We start from the raw sequence: 14,079 nt of genomic DNA, 5'->3' as shown, positions 1-14,079 counted from the left end.
AAGTATTCTTTTCTTGCAGGATGGAGAGTTGATGGATGAGAAGGATGATCTGTTAGCTGATGAGCACTTCCTTATGGTGACACAGCTCCAGTGGGAGGATGATGTTATCTGGAATGGAGAAGATGTCAAACACAAAGGAACTAAAACACAGCGGGCAAGTCTGGCAGGCTGGCTGCCATCAAGCATGACTAGAAATGCCACTGCATACAATGCCCAACAAGGTAAACGATCTGATATGAATTGTAATTGAGCTGTCTCGTTGCATGCTTTCCTCTCAAGTACAGAATATAATTCTATCAGGAAACATTTTTGACAAAAGCACAGCTCTGCTCAAAATTCTGGGTCTCTCTCTTTTTTTCCAAAAACAGCATAGGTCCCTTCTGTTAAAGAAAATACCAACTCTGGCTTTCTTCTCTCCATTTGGAATACAAGATGCTAGATTCACCTAAATTAGTATCAAGCAATGCTATGCTTAGGATGTTTGCTCTTCATAGGCCAGTGGAATTTTCTCTTTTTCTTTTTTTTTTTCTTAATCCGAAGATTTGTGTAAAGGTCTTTTTAAATTTTTCATGAACTAATAATGGTATTTGTTTTTTTTCTAGGTAGGAAGTCTCAGTTCTTACAACCCTCAGGCTTCTCTCAGATACAGATGCTTTTCAAATTTAAATTGCTCGTGTAGAATGAATGGGTTTTGTTTGTTTCTTGTGTCTTATCCTGCTTCTACAAGGAAAGACTAATGGGAACATCGGTTTATGTCACGCATATCTTTAATGCATGCTAACATCAATCCTTTACTGTTTGGTTATTGGTACAAAACACTGAGGAGCTGGGGAGGAGTACTGGAGATAGCTTTTTATTACAGTTTTCATTTTAGCACAGTTGTGCCTGACCTGTCCAGGGCTGAGTTCACTGTGTGGCTCCCCTCAAAAGCTCCAGTACATGCTAAACACGGGTCGTCCATTCATATCTGGTATATTATGCCTTCCATAAGCATAAACTTAAGTGACATACATGATGTGTACATATGTGAGTTGGTCTGCCCTGGGAGGAGGATGGGGGCAAGCAGACTCCGCAGAACAATTCTTTAAGGTCTGCCTGGCCATCTTTTTTTCCAAGACAGTTTGAGATCAGACAGGAAGGCCGGACCAAGTGTTCTGTTAGCGGTAGCTGTCAGCACAAGGCCTCTCTCTTTTATAGGGACCACATAGAAATGCACTTTCATGCATTGTTATGCAGCATGTGCAGAGCGAGCCGAACGTAACTTTGAAGAGTCTGCAGAGTCCAGCAGTAAGCTGTGGGTGAACTTTTTGTAGGTTGTTAGTCTTACCCATACTAATGATACATGATATTCTTTGTGATATGCATAGGCCCATGCTGTTTCAGACGGGAAATCATTCTCCATGCAACTCTTAAGTTCTGATTTAAGGCGATGCGACACCCCTCTAACGCTCTGATTCAAGCTAGTGTTACTTTTGTTTTCCTCTTCTCTAGGGTTGAACCGCAGTGGCTCTTTGCTCAATCCACCTATTCCACTAGCACAGAAACCAAGCGTAGCAGGAGTTCTAGGTATAGCAAAGGGCAAAGAGAAGCAGGCCCCTGAGCAGCAAGGTAATGAAGATGTTCATCTTCACCCTATGAATAGGTGCATGTAACATACTTCTCTGTAGAGCTGTGTTTCATGTAATAGTGGGGTACTTTTTTGGTAACAAGCTGTAGATAAAACGGGTTGCATGTTTGCTCTAAAACTTGGTAGAGGCCCTGCTATTTCATTCTTAGAGATTCTGTGTTTCAGTGAAGTAAAATCTCTAAATATTGTAGTGTCTAAAACTGTGACTTATGATTGTTGCAGTTTCCCTGGATGAAGACAAGCCCTGGTACTCTATTTTCCCAATTGATAATGAAGAGTTAGTATATGGCCGTTGGGAAGATAATATCATCTGGGATGATCAGGCAATGGAAACCTACTTGGATCCCCCTGTCTTGACACTTGATCCAAACGATGAAAACATAATTCTAGGTATGTCTATGGCATCCAGAAATTTGACTCAAATGGGAAAATGCAAGTGGAAACAGAAGCAAGGATTTATAGTCACAGTGTAATGGAAATAAATGGTGTTGGTCGATGCTTATGGCCTCTATTTGTCCCGACTTTCGAAAATTAATTTGCAAGTGATCCTAGGCCTAAGTGGAAGGCGGCAACACTGATAACTCTGATGGTGTGGTAAACACTTTCAACTCCAAAGTTAAAAGCAGCAGCAGAAGAATAAAAATTGATGCTCTCAAACTTAATTTTAACGTAAATAATCTGACTCACAGTGTGTTTTAGAAGTGACTGTCATAATTTTACTTGCAGACATGTTGGTTTGAAGACGGAGGGGAGAGAAGTAAACCACAAACTAGTCCGTGCCATTCTCTGTATGGGTTGTAATGAAAGCCTGAAGAAACAAATTGCTTAATCGTATTTCAGGCTACAGTAATGGCACAGAGGAGCTGGGGATTTTGCGTAATACCTGTCAGCGTTTTCACTACTACTACAAACTTACTGAGTACTCCTGGAGTTTGATTCGAATGTATTCCATGCTTACATTGCTACAAGTTGGGGAGAGAGATTTTTGTCTGATTTCAACTCTCAAAACCATCACTTTTTCTTAGATCTCTGTGTGTAGGAATCTTTAAGGAGCCTTACGTAATCTGAGGATAGGCCTATCTTGCTACACTGTTATATGGTCTGGATTGCGTTTCCTTATTCAGGACAGTGACAAGATTTTCTGTATGTATTGATTGGAATGTTTTGGTATTAGCCAGCAACCTTGAAAATCATTCTTAATTTGAGCTTGGTTAAGGAAAAAAAAACCAACAACAAAACACCCCTCAAGGTATTTTTTTTCACTGTGTGAATTACACAGCAAAGTTGCAGATGTTTATATAAATGGATGACAAAGATGAGTTCTAATTTTATATAGAGTAACACGAGATCTCTGCATGAAGATGATGATGTGTTTACCAAGCATGTGTCACTAGCCCCTGCTTCTCATGTGAAAATCTTATTAGAGAATCCAATTTTCACAAACTGAGAGCTTTTAAATTCATACTATTTTGCTAGAATTTTTCAGGAATCCTGTATGGATTCAGGTCTATATTATCTTTGGATTCAGATTCACTTTCAACTTGTATATATGTGGGAAAGAAAAGGTTTATTAGTACTTGTATTTGGGGAACAATACTGGTACTCCTTTGCCCTTGACTCTCAGCTCTATAGAATAGGTTTGGCAGAACAAACTTTTTCTTGTATTTGATTAGATTATTAGTAAATAATGTTGAGCAGTGGATACCCCAAGCCGTCTCCAGAGCCACCCTTTACCCCCACCCAATCTGTTGGAACAGTGGAACTGTGGATCTTCTCTGAAACAACATTCATTTGACAAAAATTTCTCTGCAGCTGTATTGCAGGTTCCTCCTCTCAATGAGGACAGTTTCTTACAGTGTAGAAACAGGGGCTAGGGACGAAAAGGGGGAGGAGTGTAGGAGAAGGATAGTCACCCCAGAAACTGAACAAAAAGGCTGACAGGCCTTGACCAAGCTCCAGCTTAGTATGAAGTCGTGGTGCCGAAAAGAGAACCCTAGTAAGAGCGCCCTACAGTGTGTTTGCTTGTCTTTTTAGAAATTCCTGATGAAAAGGAAGAAATGACTTTGAACTCTCCATCCAAGGAGAACAAGAAAGAATCTTCTCTAAAGAAGAGTCGAATCCTGTTGGGAAAAACTGGTGTCATCAAGGAAGAACCACAGCAGGTCAGCATAAGCTTTAGCATTTTGCAGGTTGGGAATGACCTGGGAGGAGTGTGTTTTTTTGTTTTGGAGTTGTTCTGTTTGTGGTTTTTTTTTGTTTTTTTTTTTTTTTTTTGATTCTCTCTCTCTGTTTAATATTGAATTAGAACATGTCTCAGCCAGAGGTGAAGGATCCCTGGAACCTCTCCAATGATGAGTTTTACTACCCCAAACAGCAGGGGCTTCGAGGAACCTTTGGAGGCAACATCATACAGGTAGTCACGGTATTACCGGATACAGAGTGAGAGAGGGAGTGTCTTGGTAAGGAAGTTTCTAGCTGAAAGTGGGATTGAGGATTTGTAGAAAAAACAGGCTTTAGATTACAGCGGGTCAGTTAAGTGTTCATGCGAGATACTTTTTAATGTTAATCAAAATTTTTAGAAAGGAGTTAATTCAAACTTTTCTGGACTGCCCCATCAAACTGAGGTAAGATATGCTATATCTTGCTTTGTCATACTTAGCATACTTCTGTTTAGTGTTTCTTTCTGCAGTATTCTTTCTGAAGCCTTGGTGAGAGGGAGAAAAGTGATGCAGATAGTCAAAAAGTGAAGCTGTGCTTCTCCTAGTGTGTTTTTTAATCTGGATATTATAAAAATAATTCCGATAATGATGAATTTCAGCTACTGCTCACTAGCCTTTGGTGAAGAGGTCATGATATTTTCCTCCTTAATTATGGTATTCAGGGAGGCTCTTCTGTAATGGAAAAAATGGATGTAATTCCAAATGCGCTTCTTTGCCACTGATACAGATAATGGTTTGCAATCCTCTCGCTGAGTACCCTTTAAAACAGTAAAAGGAAAATAGTCTCTGCCCTGAAAGAAAAGGTTGAATATATGGGCCTAAGCACTTTCTGTCAAAGGGTAATGTGATTTCAAGTGAATTTGAGTGCGCTAGTATTACTACTGTTACTACCAGCAGACCTACAAATATTGCTAGGTTCTGTTACAAGGGTCAACAGGCTTGGAAGGTGATCTTGGTTTTGCGATGATACGTGTCATTCTTAATATCTCCTTTGTTCCTGTGTCAGCACTCTATCCCAGCAGTGGAACTTCGCCAGCCGTTCTTTCCCACCCATATGGGTCCTATGAAGCTCCGACAATTTCATCGGCCTCCCCTGAAGAAATACTCTTTTGGTGCCCTGTCCCAACCAGGACCCCATGCTGTGCAACCTCTGCTGAAGCATATAAAAAAGAAAGCTAAGGTACGATTATTGCTCTTTGTATGTGATGTCTGCTGTGGCTCCATTTGCACAGCAGATCTAGTGAACGTGCTGTTTTCCTAATGCTGTGTTTTCACTGGCATAGATGAGAGAGCAGGAGCGTCAGGCTTCTGGCGGGGGTGAAATGTTCTTCATGCGCACACCACAGGACCTAACTGGCAAGGATGGAGATCTTATCCTTGCTGAATACAGCGAGGAAAACGCTCCTTTAATGATGCAGGTTGGCATGGCAACAAAGATTAAAAATTACTACAAAAGGGTAAGTATGTAAGTTTTGCTGTTGGACACTGATTTTCTTCTGCTTCTTACTGAGCGCTAAATGCACTTTCGCTGCATGTTGCAGAAACCTGGCAAAGATCCGGGAGCTCCAGACTGTAAATATGGAGAGACTGTTTATTGTCACACTTCTCCATTCCTGGGTTCTCTGCATCCAGGCCAGCTACTGCAGGTGAGAAATACAGGCATGCCAATTGAATTTCATTTCCTGTTTAAGTCTGCTTGTTTACTGATAATAATGCAGTTCTTCTCTTCTATTTTTTGTCTTTCTGTTGTATGGTTTTCAAAATTTTATAGGAATGATAGGAATTGCAAGAAATGAGTCTTTCCTGTTTTTCTCTATAATGGAATTAGAAATGCTGTTGTCAGAGAGGTCTTAATAGAAGGCCAAAACTGTTTGAATGTCAGGGAACTCAGTTAAGTAAGTCTTAGAGGGGACAGAAAGCATGGGTTTATCATGGTCAAGGATGTGTAAGCAAAACCTTGTGTTCTTTCTGAGAACTGCACTGTTAATTTTCTACTTGATGCCAGTTGGATACAGATCAGGTGAGAATTCTGCTATTACGGGCCTTTCTGTGTTGTTGAAATGCATACAGTTGAGATGGGGAGATAAAAATGTTGTAAGGACTGTGTGGTTACAAAATCCATGATAAATGTGGAAATAAATCAGTGTTAATCAAGTTAATAGTTGTTATTGCTGCAGGAATAATTCTGTCCACGCTGTACCACAGGAAAAAAAGAGTAATGTGAAAGTTGGTGGTAGAGATTCATCACAGAACTGACAATGTTAATTGTTCAAGCCTAAGAGGACTTCATTGCAGATAAACGAGGACTTCTTGAAGCCTCAGTCTGGTGCCTTCTTGGTGCCTGTTAAAGCTTTCTTACCTTTAAAGGCAGAAATCTGCTGCTTTCTGCTTTTCTGGTTAGGTTCTTACAACCTTGGTTTCTGAGCATACTCTTCAGTTTTGCTTCTGTTGTATTGCCTTCTCCTGTTCCCAGGTTGAGAGTGTGCCCTGGGATATATTCCTTGGTTATAACATTCTTCTGCATGTGTGTTCTTTCTGTCCTTTTTAAAAGGTCAATCCAAAGAGCCCTTCAAGCTCTTTCTGCATTTGTTCTAGGTTTTATTATGCTCTCTTGCTTCATCTTTGGTTATTTGTTGAATAAGCAAGGAATGTTCTGACTGCACATCTCTGTATATTGTGCTATAAACGATGGCGTACCATTGAAATGAATAGAGCGATTGTGTTTGTTTTTGAGATCTTTTTCATAGACTGCATTAAAGAAAATTTGATCAAAACCTGACTTTCAAACTTTGATTTGTTTCTCTTGTTAGGCATTTGAAAACAACCTTTTCCGGGCCCCTATCTACCTACATAAGATGCCTGAAACAGATTTCCTGATTATCCGGACACGGCAAGGCTATTATGTTCGAGAATTAGTGGATATTTTTGTAGTTGGCCAGGAGTGCCCACTTTATGAAGTACCTGGTCCAAACTCTAAACGAGCCAACACCCATATCAGAGATTTTCTGCAGGTATGTGACAAGGACAGTTTGGGGGTCTTTGAAGAAAGCCCATAGCATAGGCCTTACTTGGACAGCCTTTGTTTCAGAAGCTCAGCCTGGTATGGCTGCTTTTTTTCTGAGGTGAGAGATGTTAACTATACAGAGGATTTTCATTATCTTTTAACTAACAATTTATAGCATACTTCTGTTTGTGTCTGTGAAACACGTGGTAGAGGCCTTTTATTAGCCAAGATAAAAGCTGATAAAATTATATCAAAGTATAGGGAACTGAAGAAATTAGAATAAACTTTGAAATGGTTATGCTGTATAAAATGACAATTACATGGATTTTACTAAGAGGCGATTATGAGAGATTATCGCAGTACTATCAGCACAGAATTAAACTTGCTTTGTCAGCCTTTGTTAATTTCCTGGATCTTCAGGCAGTTAAGCTTTGAGACCGTCAGTGACCATCCAAATAAGTATCCCCAAATTTAGATGCTGAAAAAAAAAAATCTGGTCATTTAGAGTTAATTTAATTAAAAATTACAACACAGGAGGTATTTGCGGAGCTGGAAAATCCCTGCCATTCTCAGAGTTCAAGTTTCTGTGCCAAAGCATGAATATTCCTAATGTGATAATACGGAAAATTTCAAGACAAATATGTGGCTTGGAAAACTTTACTAGGTAAACTTATAGGAAACAATGGGTTTTAAGCAGGAATTCTGAAGTAGTCACTGTAGAAACAGCATTGTCTTTGCAGCTTTATTGTCTTCTTTCTTCAGACTTACGTTTTGTTTTGTAGGTTTTTATTTATCGCCTCTTTTGGAAAAGTAGAGACCGTCCTCGGAGAATTCGCATGGAGGATATCAAGAAAGCCTTTCCCTCACACTCGGAGAGCAGTATCCGAAAGCGGCTAAAGCTTTGTGCTGATTTCAAACGCACAGGTATTTCAAGATTTCATGTGGATGTTGCTAATTGCTTCTCAGCCAAGCCATTCTTTGCTGATCTTGGAGTTTCAAACAAAGCAGGAGGGGGCAACATGTCATGATAAACCATTTATGAAAATACCTGTTTGAAGATCTAAAATATAATCTGATTTTTTTTGTTGTTGTTCCAGTTTATAAAAGTGCGCTTTCTTTTGGCACAAGCGTGCTTGATAGTAAGAAATGACTGCAGCTTGGACAGTTTTTATAACCCCTTGGGTAATGATGTGTGCGTTGAATGAACATGAATGTATGAGAGTTTGGGGTAACAGCTGCGGAGTTAGGGGGGTGTTGATTTAGACAGATGCAGAACAAATAAACCCAGCACTTCTTGTGGTTTAAATGTCACAGATTTGTCATACTTGCTCCTTTTGCCAGCATTGCAACGAGATACCAAATCTTGAAATACAGTAAGGATTATGATGGCGTTTAACACTTATAGTAAACTATTCTGTTTGATCTCTGCATCTTTTCAGGGATGGACTCAAACTGGTGGGTTTTAAAGCCAGATTTCAGACTGCCAACAGAGGAAGAAATCAGAGCAATGGTATCCCCAGAGCAGTGCTGTGCTTATTACAGCATGATCGCAGCTGAGCAGCGCTTGAAGGTAAACATTCCTTGTAGGCTATAAGGCAAGTTACTAACAAGCAGTTCTGTGAAGGATGCTGCTAGGAAACACCTACCTAAAGCTAATTTTTGCTATACAGTAGGCAAATTAGGCCCCATCCGACTGTGCAACTTGCTAAATTTTCTGCTGCGTAAAAAGAAAGTTCTCAGAGAGCCGCTGTGTTTTTATGCCTATTATTTTGATGTTGTGTTAGCTATGCTTAAAGGTAGGAAAAAGAAGTTGGGAGCATGGGCTTATGTTTCTATCTCTACAGCAGAAAGTAAACGATGTGTGATGGGATTGGGAAAAAAAATGGGTTTGTTTTTTGAAGTGTAATTAATTTCTTTCTCCAGTAACCTTTTTAAGACTTCAGGTTCTCTTTTTTTTTTTTTTTCTAATATTTTTCTGTAGGATGCAGGTTATGGGGAGAAATCCTTCTTTGCACCAGAAGAAGAGAATGAAGAGGATTTCCAAATGAAGATTGATGATGAGGTACTGTCAGAGCAATATAATCGGCATGTGTGCTCATACATTAGTCTGCATGGCAGTAGAGAAATGAGGTCTTTAAATATAAAGAACAAATTTTATGTAGGATTCGGTAGATCAAGTGGCAGCTGAAGGATGAAGGCATGGAATTCACTCTCCTTACATCAATTGAAAACTTCTCAGTATGATTGGAGGAATCCAAAGTAAAAAATTAGGAATTATGCTTGGTGGTAGTAGGATTGTGAGAGCATGTTTCTCTTCTTGCTGGCAGGTGCGCACAGCCCCGTGGAACACCACACGAGCCTTCATTGCTGCTATGAAGGGCAAGTGTCTTCTGGAAGTGACTGGTGTAGCAGATCCTACTGGCTGTGGTGAAGGATTTTCTTATGTGAAGATTCCAAACAAACCAACGCAGCAGAAGGTATTGTTCCCAAGGTTGGCTTGGACAAGAAGCAGTAAGTGGGAAGTCGTGCAAGATAAATATGGGGTATTGGGAGGAGAAAATATCTGAAAATGATCTTAGGAAAGATTATTATGTGAAGGCATTCATAGGCTGTACCTTTCTCTGAACAGGATGACAAGGAACCCCAGCCAGTGAAAAAGACAGTGACGGGGACAGATGCTGATCTGCGTCGACTTTCGCTGAAGAATGCTAAACAGCTTCTGCGTAAATTTGGAGTGCCTGAAGAGGAGGTGAGCACGACCCAGTAGTAAATAAACACAGAGTTCTCTTCATTGCTGGATTCAGCAGTAGATGGTGGAAGGGACATATACTTTTCTACTCACGTGGAAAGGAGTTGAAATCCACAGTCAGTTACCTCAGATGTATGCCTCTAAAGCCATTTCTGTTGTGTCTTCCTCTTTACAGATAAAGAAGCTGTCCCGGTGGGAAGTGATTGATGTGGTACGCACAATGTCTACAGAGCAGGCTCGTTCAGGGGAAGGTCCTATGAGCAAATTTGCACGTGGATCTCGGTTTTCTGTAGCAGAACATCAAGAGAGATACAAAGAGGAGTGTCAGCGCATTTTTGATTTGCAAAATAAGTAAGTTCTTATCTGATGTTTACAGCCTTGAACCCCACCCTGTCCCCACCTTAAAAGTCCAGAACTACGAATGCCTGGGGCTCTCTGATATGTAGTCGTATAGATGTTGATTCATCTGGTTGGGTTCACAAAATACAGAGAAAGAGGGCTTTGGTTGTTACTGTTAACTTAAGAGTTAGCTGTAGTGTTTTGCTGTTACAGACCTTTTGGGAAGGTAGAATGAGTTGCACAGCCTGCCACATAAATTAGCATGAGATGTTCCACAGATCAGTTCACCAATCAATTTCCTTTCTTTCTTCCTTACTTCTTTTTTTTTCTTTTTTTTTTTGCCATAGCTCTATTGAGTAACAATTACCAATTTTATGTCCTATTCCTTAGAACTGCCAGACAATTCATGCATTATTCCTTGCTCTGGCAAGTTAAGATTGGAGAGAGAATATAGTACTCTTGATAAAGAGATTGGGTTGGAACAATTGATCATTTGGACATGGAAATTACAAGAGGACTGAGAGGGGAATATATTATGCTTATTAGTGATTTGCAACATTAACTTTGAAACCTTTGTGTCACTTTTACTTTGTGTCACTGATTTTTCTGGAGTAACTGACTTTCAAGGTGCCTCCTGTTCCAGGGTTCTGGAATCCACTGAGATCCTCTCAACAGACACAGACAGCAGCTCAGCTGAAGACAGTGACTTTGAAGAGATGGGAAAGAATATTGAGAATATGTTACAGAACAAGAAAACTAGTTCTCAGCTCTCTCGGGAAAGAGAAGAGCAGGAACGAAAGGAATTGCAGAGGATGCTTTTGGGAGAAGACAGTGGGAATGACAAAGAGAGGGGCAAAAAGGACAGGAGAGACAAAAAGGGGCTGTGTAAGTAACTGCAACAACCAGAATATGTCTGAAAAGGGTGTAGAATACTGTCAGGCTGCAGTGGGTGCTGGTTCTGCCTGTCAGAGGAAGGCGTGGATTCCTCACAGTGTGAATGTACAGGCATGCATATCTAGGTCTTTTTCCTTCTCCTGAGCAGTTACTGTCTGAATATATATTTGAAGTGTTGTCCTTGCCTGATACTTTGGTTATTTTAAAGTATAGGCTCACTCTGGTATTTCTTTAGGTATTTACTTCTGCTTGCTGTTGTTGTGTGTGTCCCCTCGTTTCCTCCCCCCCGCAACACTTATTTTTGAAGTAATTTTCCCAAGAGGGGTTCACAAGCAGAAGAGTGTTCTTGCAACCAGTTTGTGGTACTCTAATTGATCTTGTGTATATGCAGCTGTATATGTGAAGCAGATAGGCACAGTACGTAGGCTGATAGCAGTGTCTGTAATACTGTGTGCTGTAGCAGTTTGTAATTTGTTAGTTGGTGGTTAATGAGGTAGTTGGGCAGCTGCCAGACTTGGATCTGCTGTAGACTTGTGTATTGTAAGTGCATTCTGAGAGACAACTTGACATGTCCCTAGCTGGCAGGTAGAAGTGACCTGTGAGTGAGCTATCTGTGTGAGGGTGCTCATAATGTCTGTTCCTTCTTTGCATGTGTGAGAGCAAAGTGGAGCTCTGCTGAACCTGGGTCAATGTTATTCTTGCCATTGAGAACCCAGATTGGAAATTGTGATTTGTGGAAGATTGAAACACATAGGCTTGCCTTAGGTTTTCCTGAATTTGTATCTTGGAAGTTTTTAAGCTAGAACTGTCTACCATCTTTAATCAATTGTGTTTCTAAAGCATGGAAGAAATTAAAAGCAAATAAAACACTTCTTTAACATCAGCTTCAGGAGCTTCAGCAAACTCTCACAAAGATGATGACACTGCCTCTGTAACCAGCCTTAATTCCTCTGCCACTGGCCGCCGCCTCAAAATCTATCGCACGTTTAGAGATGAGGATGGGAAGGAATATGTGAGGTGTGAGACAGTTCGAAAGCCCTCTGTTATTGATGCCTACTGCCGAATACGGACTACAAAGGATGAAGAGTTCATGTAAGACCTCTAAGATTTTTTCTCCTTGCCTCACTTTTCTATGTCTAAGTTTTAAAATACTGGAAGTCTGGTTTAGAAGCACGTTCTTCTGTGTCTGAAGTCCTTGGAGTTTGCACTTTTGAGATATGAAATTCAAAACGCTGTGCAGAGTGGCACTAGGCATTCTATTTCTGTGGCATCTAAAGCCATGCAGTTTTGGTTAAAGATTGAATAGACGAAACGAGTAGCTTATTTTATAACCTTGATGTTATTTGTAGTATGTTTATGCTAGAAAACTGTGTTTTATTGAAGTTCTGAACAACTTGAATCATGTTGGAAGCTAAAGAACTTAACCTTAGATACCGTGGCTCCTCCAGAGTTTTGTGATAGAGATTCAAGTCCCAGGAAAATTCAGTACCGGGTGAAAGGAAAACACCTGGTAAATCATCAACTCAATTGAAAAACTTCTGTTTATTTTTGGTTTTTGTTTTTCCTCAGACGAAAGTTTGCTCTATTTGATGAACAGCACCGTGAGGAAATGCGGAAGGAGCGACGTAGGATCCAGGAACAATTAAGACGGTTAAAACGGAACCAAGAAAAAGAGAAACTGAAGGGCCCTCCAGAAAAGAAGCCCAAGAAAATGAAAGAGCGTCCAGACCTAAAAGTAAGCGTATCCATATGTTAAGCATGCTAACAAATCCTGGGTATTGGAGAAGTGTTTTGCTCTGTGATATGCAAAAGTTCTGACTAGGGGATTTTAATGATCCTCTCTGCCTCTAGACTGGGAGTCTGTGAATGAATTCTGATCTGTCATCTTTCCTATATCTTTGTAGCTGAAATGTGGAGCGTGTGGTGCAATTGGCCATATGAGGACTAATAAGTTCTGCCCTCTTTACTACCAAACAAATGCCCCACCTTCTAATCCTGTTGCAATGACAGAAGAGCAGGAGGAAGAGCTGGAAAAAACAGTCATTCACAATGATAATGAAGAACTCATCAAAGTAGAAGGAACAAAAATTGTCCTTGGAAAGCAACTGATTGAGAGGTAAGGGAAGAAAGAGAGGTACAGATAGGTAGTGAGAAAAAACAATTTAGAGCTTAGTGCAGAATATACACATGTATATTAATCACAGTATTTTGAATGTATTTTTGGTGTTGCAGCAGGTGGGATTTTGGTTATGGATTTGGTGTTATTTTGGTTGTCTTTGATGTTATGGCAGATGGGACCATGGCCAATACTAAGTGGGGGACACATGGGCTTGATTCACAGCAGGACTAGAGAAAGTTTTACGCTGTTTTGTTTTTACCTAGCGCGGATGAGGTTCGCAGGAAATCACTGGTTCTGAAGTTTCCTAAACAGCAGCTTCCTCCGAAGAAGAAGCGGCGAGTAGGAACAACCGTTCACTGCGACTATCTGAATGTGAGTGAAGGTGTTACTGAGCTGATTGCAGCATATCTGTTTCTGCTTGTACCAGCTGGTCAGTTCCTTTACTACTCCTTTGTGTCCTCAGCATGCAACTACAGACACCTACTAAATTGCATAAGATTTCTTTATGTTAATGTTTTGCAGTTTAGAGCTGCCCTAACAGTTCTGTCTCTGATTTCTTCAGCGTCCTCATAAATCCATCCACCGACGGCGAACAGATCCCATGGTGACGCTGTCATCCATCTTAGAGGGCATCATCAATGATATGAGGGATCTTCCTAATGTGAGTTTAAGCTAAAAGACCAAAAATCTGCCTTAAGCAGCACAGCTGAAATGGATTATATGACACCAAACTTATGTTAGCCTTTCCTCAGATGAGTGCTTCCTATGGGGAGTCTAAATGAGTATTCCCTGATGTTTTTATTCCCAGTTTTCTGTGTTACTCTATTGCAAGTGGTGTTTGGGAAAACTAAACCATGTAGGTTGTCTCAGCTGTTTACTAGGTAAGGCCTTTGAGCTTTGTGAAAGTGGTTGTGGTGTTTTAGCACAGAAAGAATCATGTATTTGCTTTATCTTTCTGCGTCATTTGAAGATTTGGGAAATAGCTTTTCCTCAGAACTTTGTACGTTTTTCAGATTGCTCTCTGCTATTATGAGCATGTTGATTTATCCTGCAGTCGACAGAAAATAGTTCTCAGCGTTGATTTACCACGTATGCTTAACAGGAACACTGTAAATCTTGTTGATAAAT

The 14,079-nt window shown here is 40.3% G+C and overlaps 1 protein-coding gene across 4 annotated transcripts in view; it reads left to right on the top strand.

Annotated features, from left to right (window-relative positions):
* The window catches only part of TAF1 (TATA-box binding protein associated factor 1), a 32,660-nt gene that overhangs the window by 6,091 nt on the left and 12,490 nt on the right, over positions 1–14,079 (top strand). For all 4 annotated transcript variants that reach the window (XM_035541372.2, XM_035541371.2, XM_035541369.2 and 1 more), the window contains exons 8-28: positions 20–221; positions 1,492–1,608; positions 1,850–2,017; positions 3,662–3,789; positions 3,933–4,040; positions 4,853–5,026; positions 5,130–5,303; positions 5,388–5,492; positions 6,657–6,857; positions 7,633–7,774; positions 8,290–8,420; positions 8,832–8,912; positions 9,178–9,327; positions 9,480–9,599; positions 9,775–9,950; positions 10,582–10,823; positions 11,717–11,924; positions 12,402–12,567; positions 12,737–12,948; positions 13,215–13,323; positions 13,514–13,612. In XM_035541372.2, coding sequence (XP_035397265.1) covers positions 20–221; positions 1,492–1,608; positions 1,850–2,017; positions 3,662–3,789; positions 3,933–4,040; positions 4,853–5,026; positions 5,130–5,303; positions 5,388–5,492; positions 6,657–6,857; positions 7,633–7,774; positions 8,290–8,420; positions 8,832–8,912; positions 9,178–9,327; positions 9,480–9,599; positions 9,775–9,950; positions 10,582–10,823; positions 11,717–11,924; positions 12,402–12,567; positions 12,737–12,948; positions 13,215–13,323; positions 13,514–13,612 — 3,213 coding nt within the window. The remainder of the gene's footprint in view (positions 1–19; positions 222–1,491; positions 1,609–1,849; positions 2,018–3,661; positions 3,790–3,932; positions 4,041–4,852; positions 5,027–5,129; positions 5,304–5,387; positions 5,493–6,656; positions 6,858–7,632; positions 7,775–8,289; positions 8,421–8,831; positions 8,913–9,177; positions 9,328–9,479; positions 9,600–9,774; positions 9,951–10,581; positions 10,824–11,716; positions 11,925–12,401; positions 12,568–12,736; positions 12,949–13,214; positions 13,324–13,513; positions 13,613–14,079) is intronic.

The sequence above is a fragment of the Cygnus atratus genome, chromosome 13 (genome assembly GCF_013377495.2).
Source record: "Cygnus atratus isolate AKBS03 ecotype Queensland, Australia chromosome 13, CAtr_DNAZoo_HiC_assembly, whole genome shotgun sequence".
NCBI classification, from domain to species: Eukaryota; Metazoa; Chordata; class Aves; order Anseriformes; family Anatidae; genus Cygnus; species Cygnus atratus.
The sequence above is the reverse complement of the archived record's forward strand: the minus strand, read 5'-3'. Positions and strand labels throughout refer to the sequence as shown.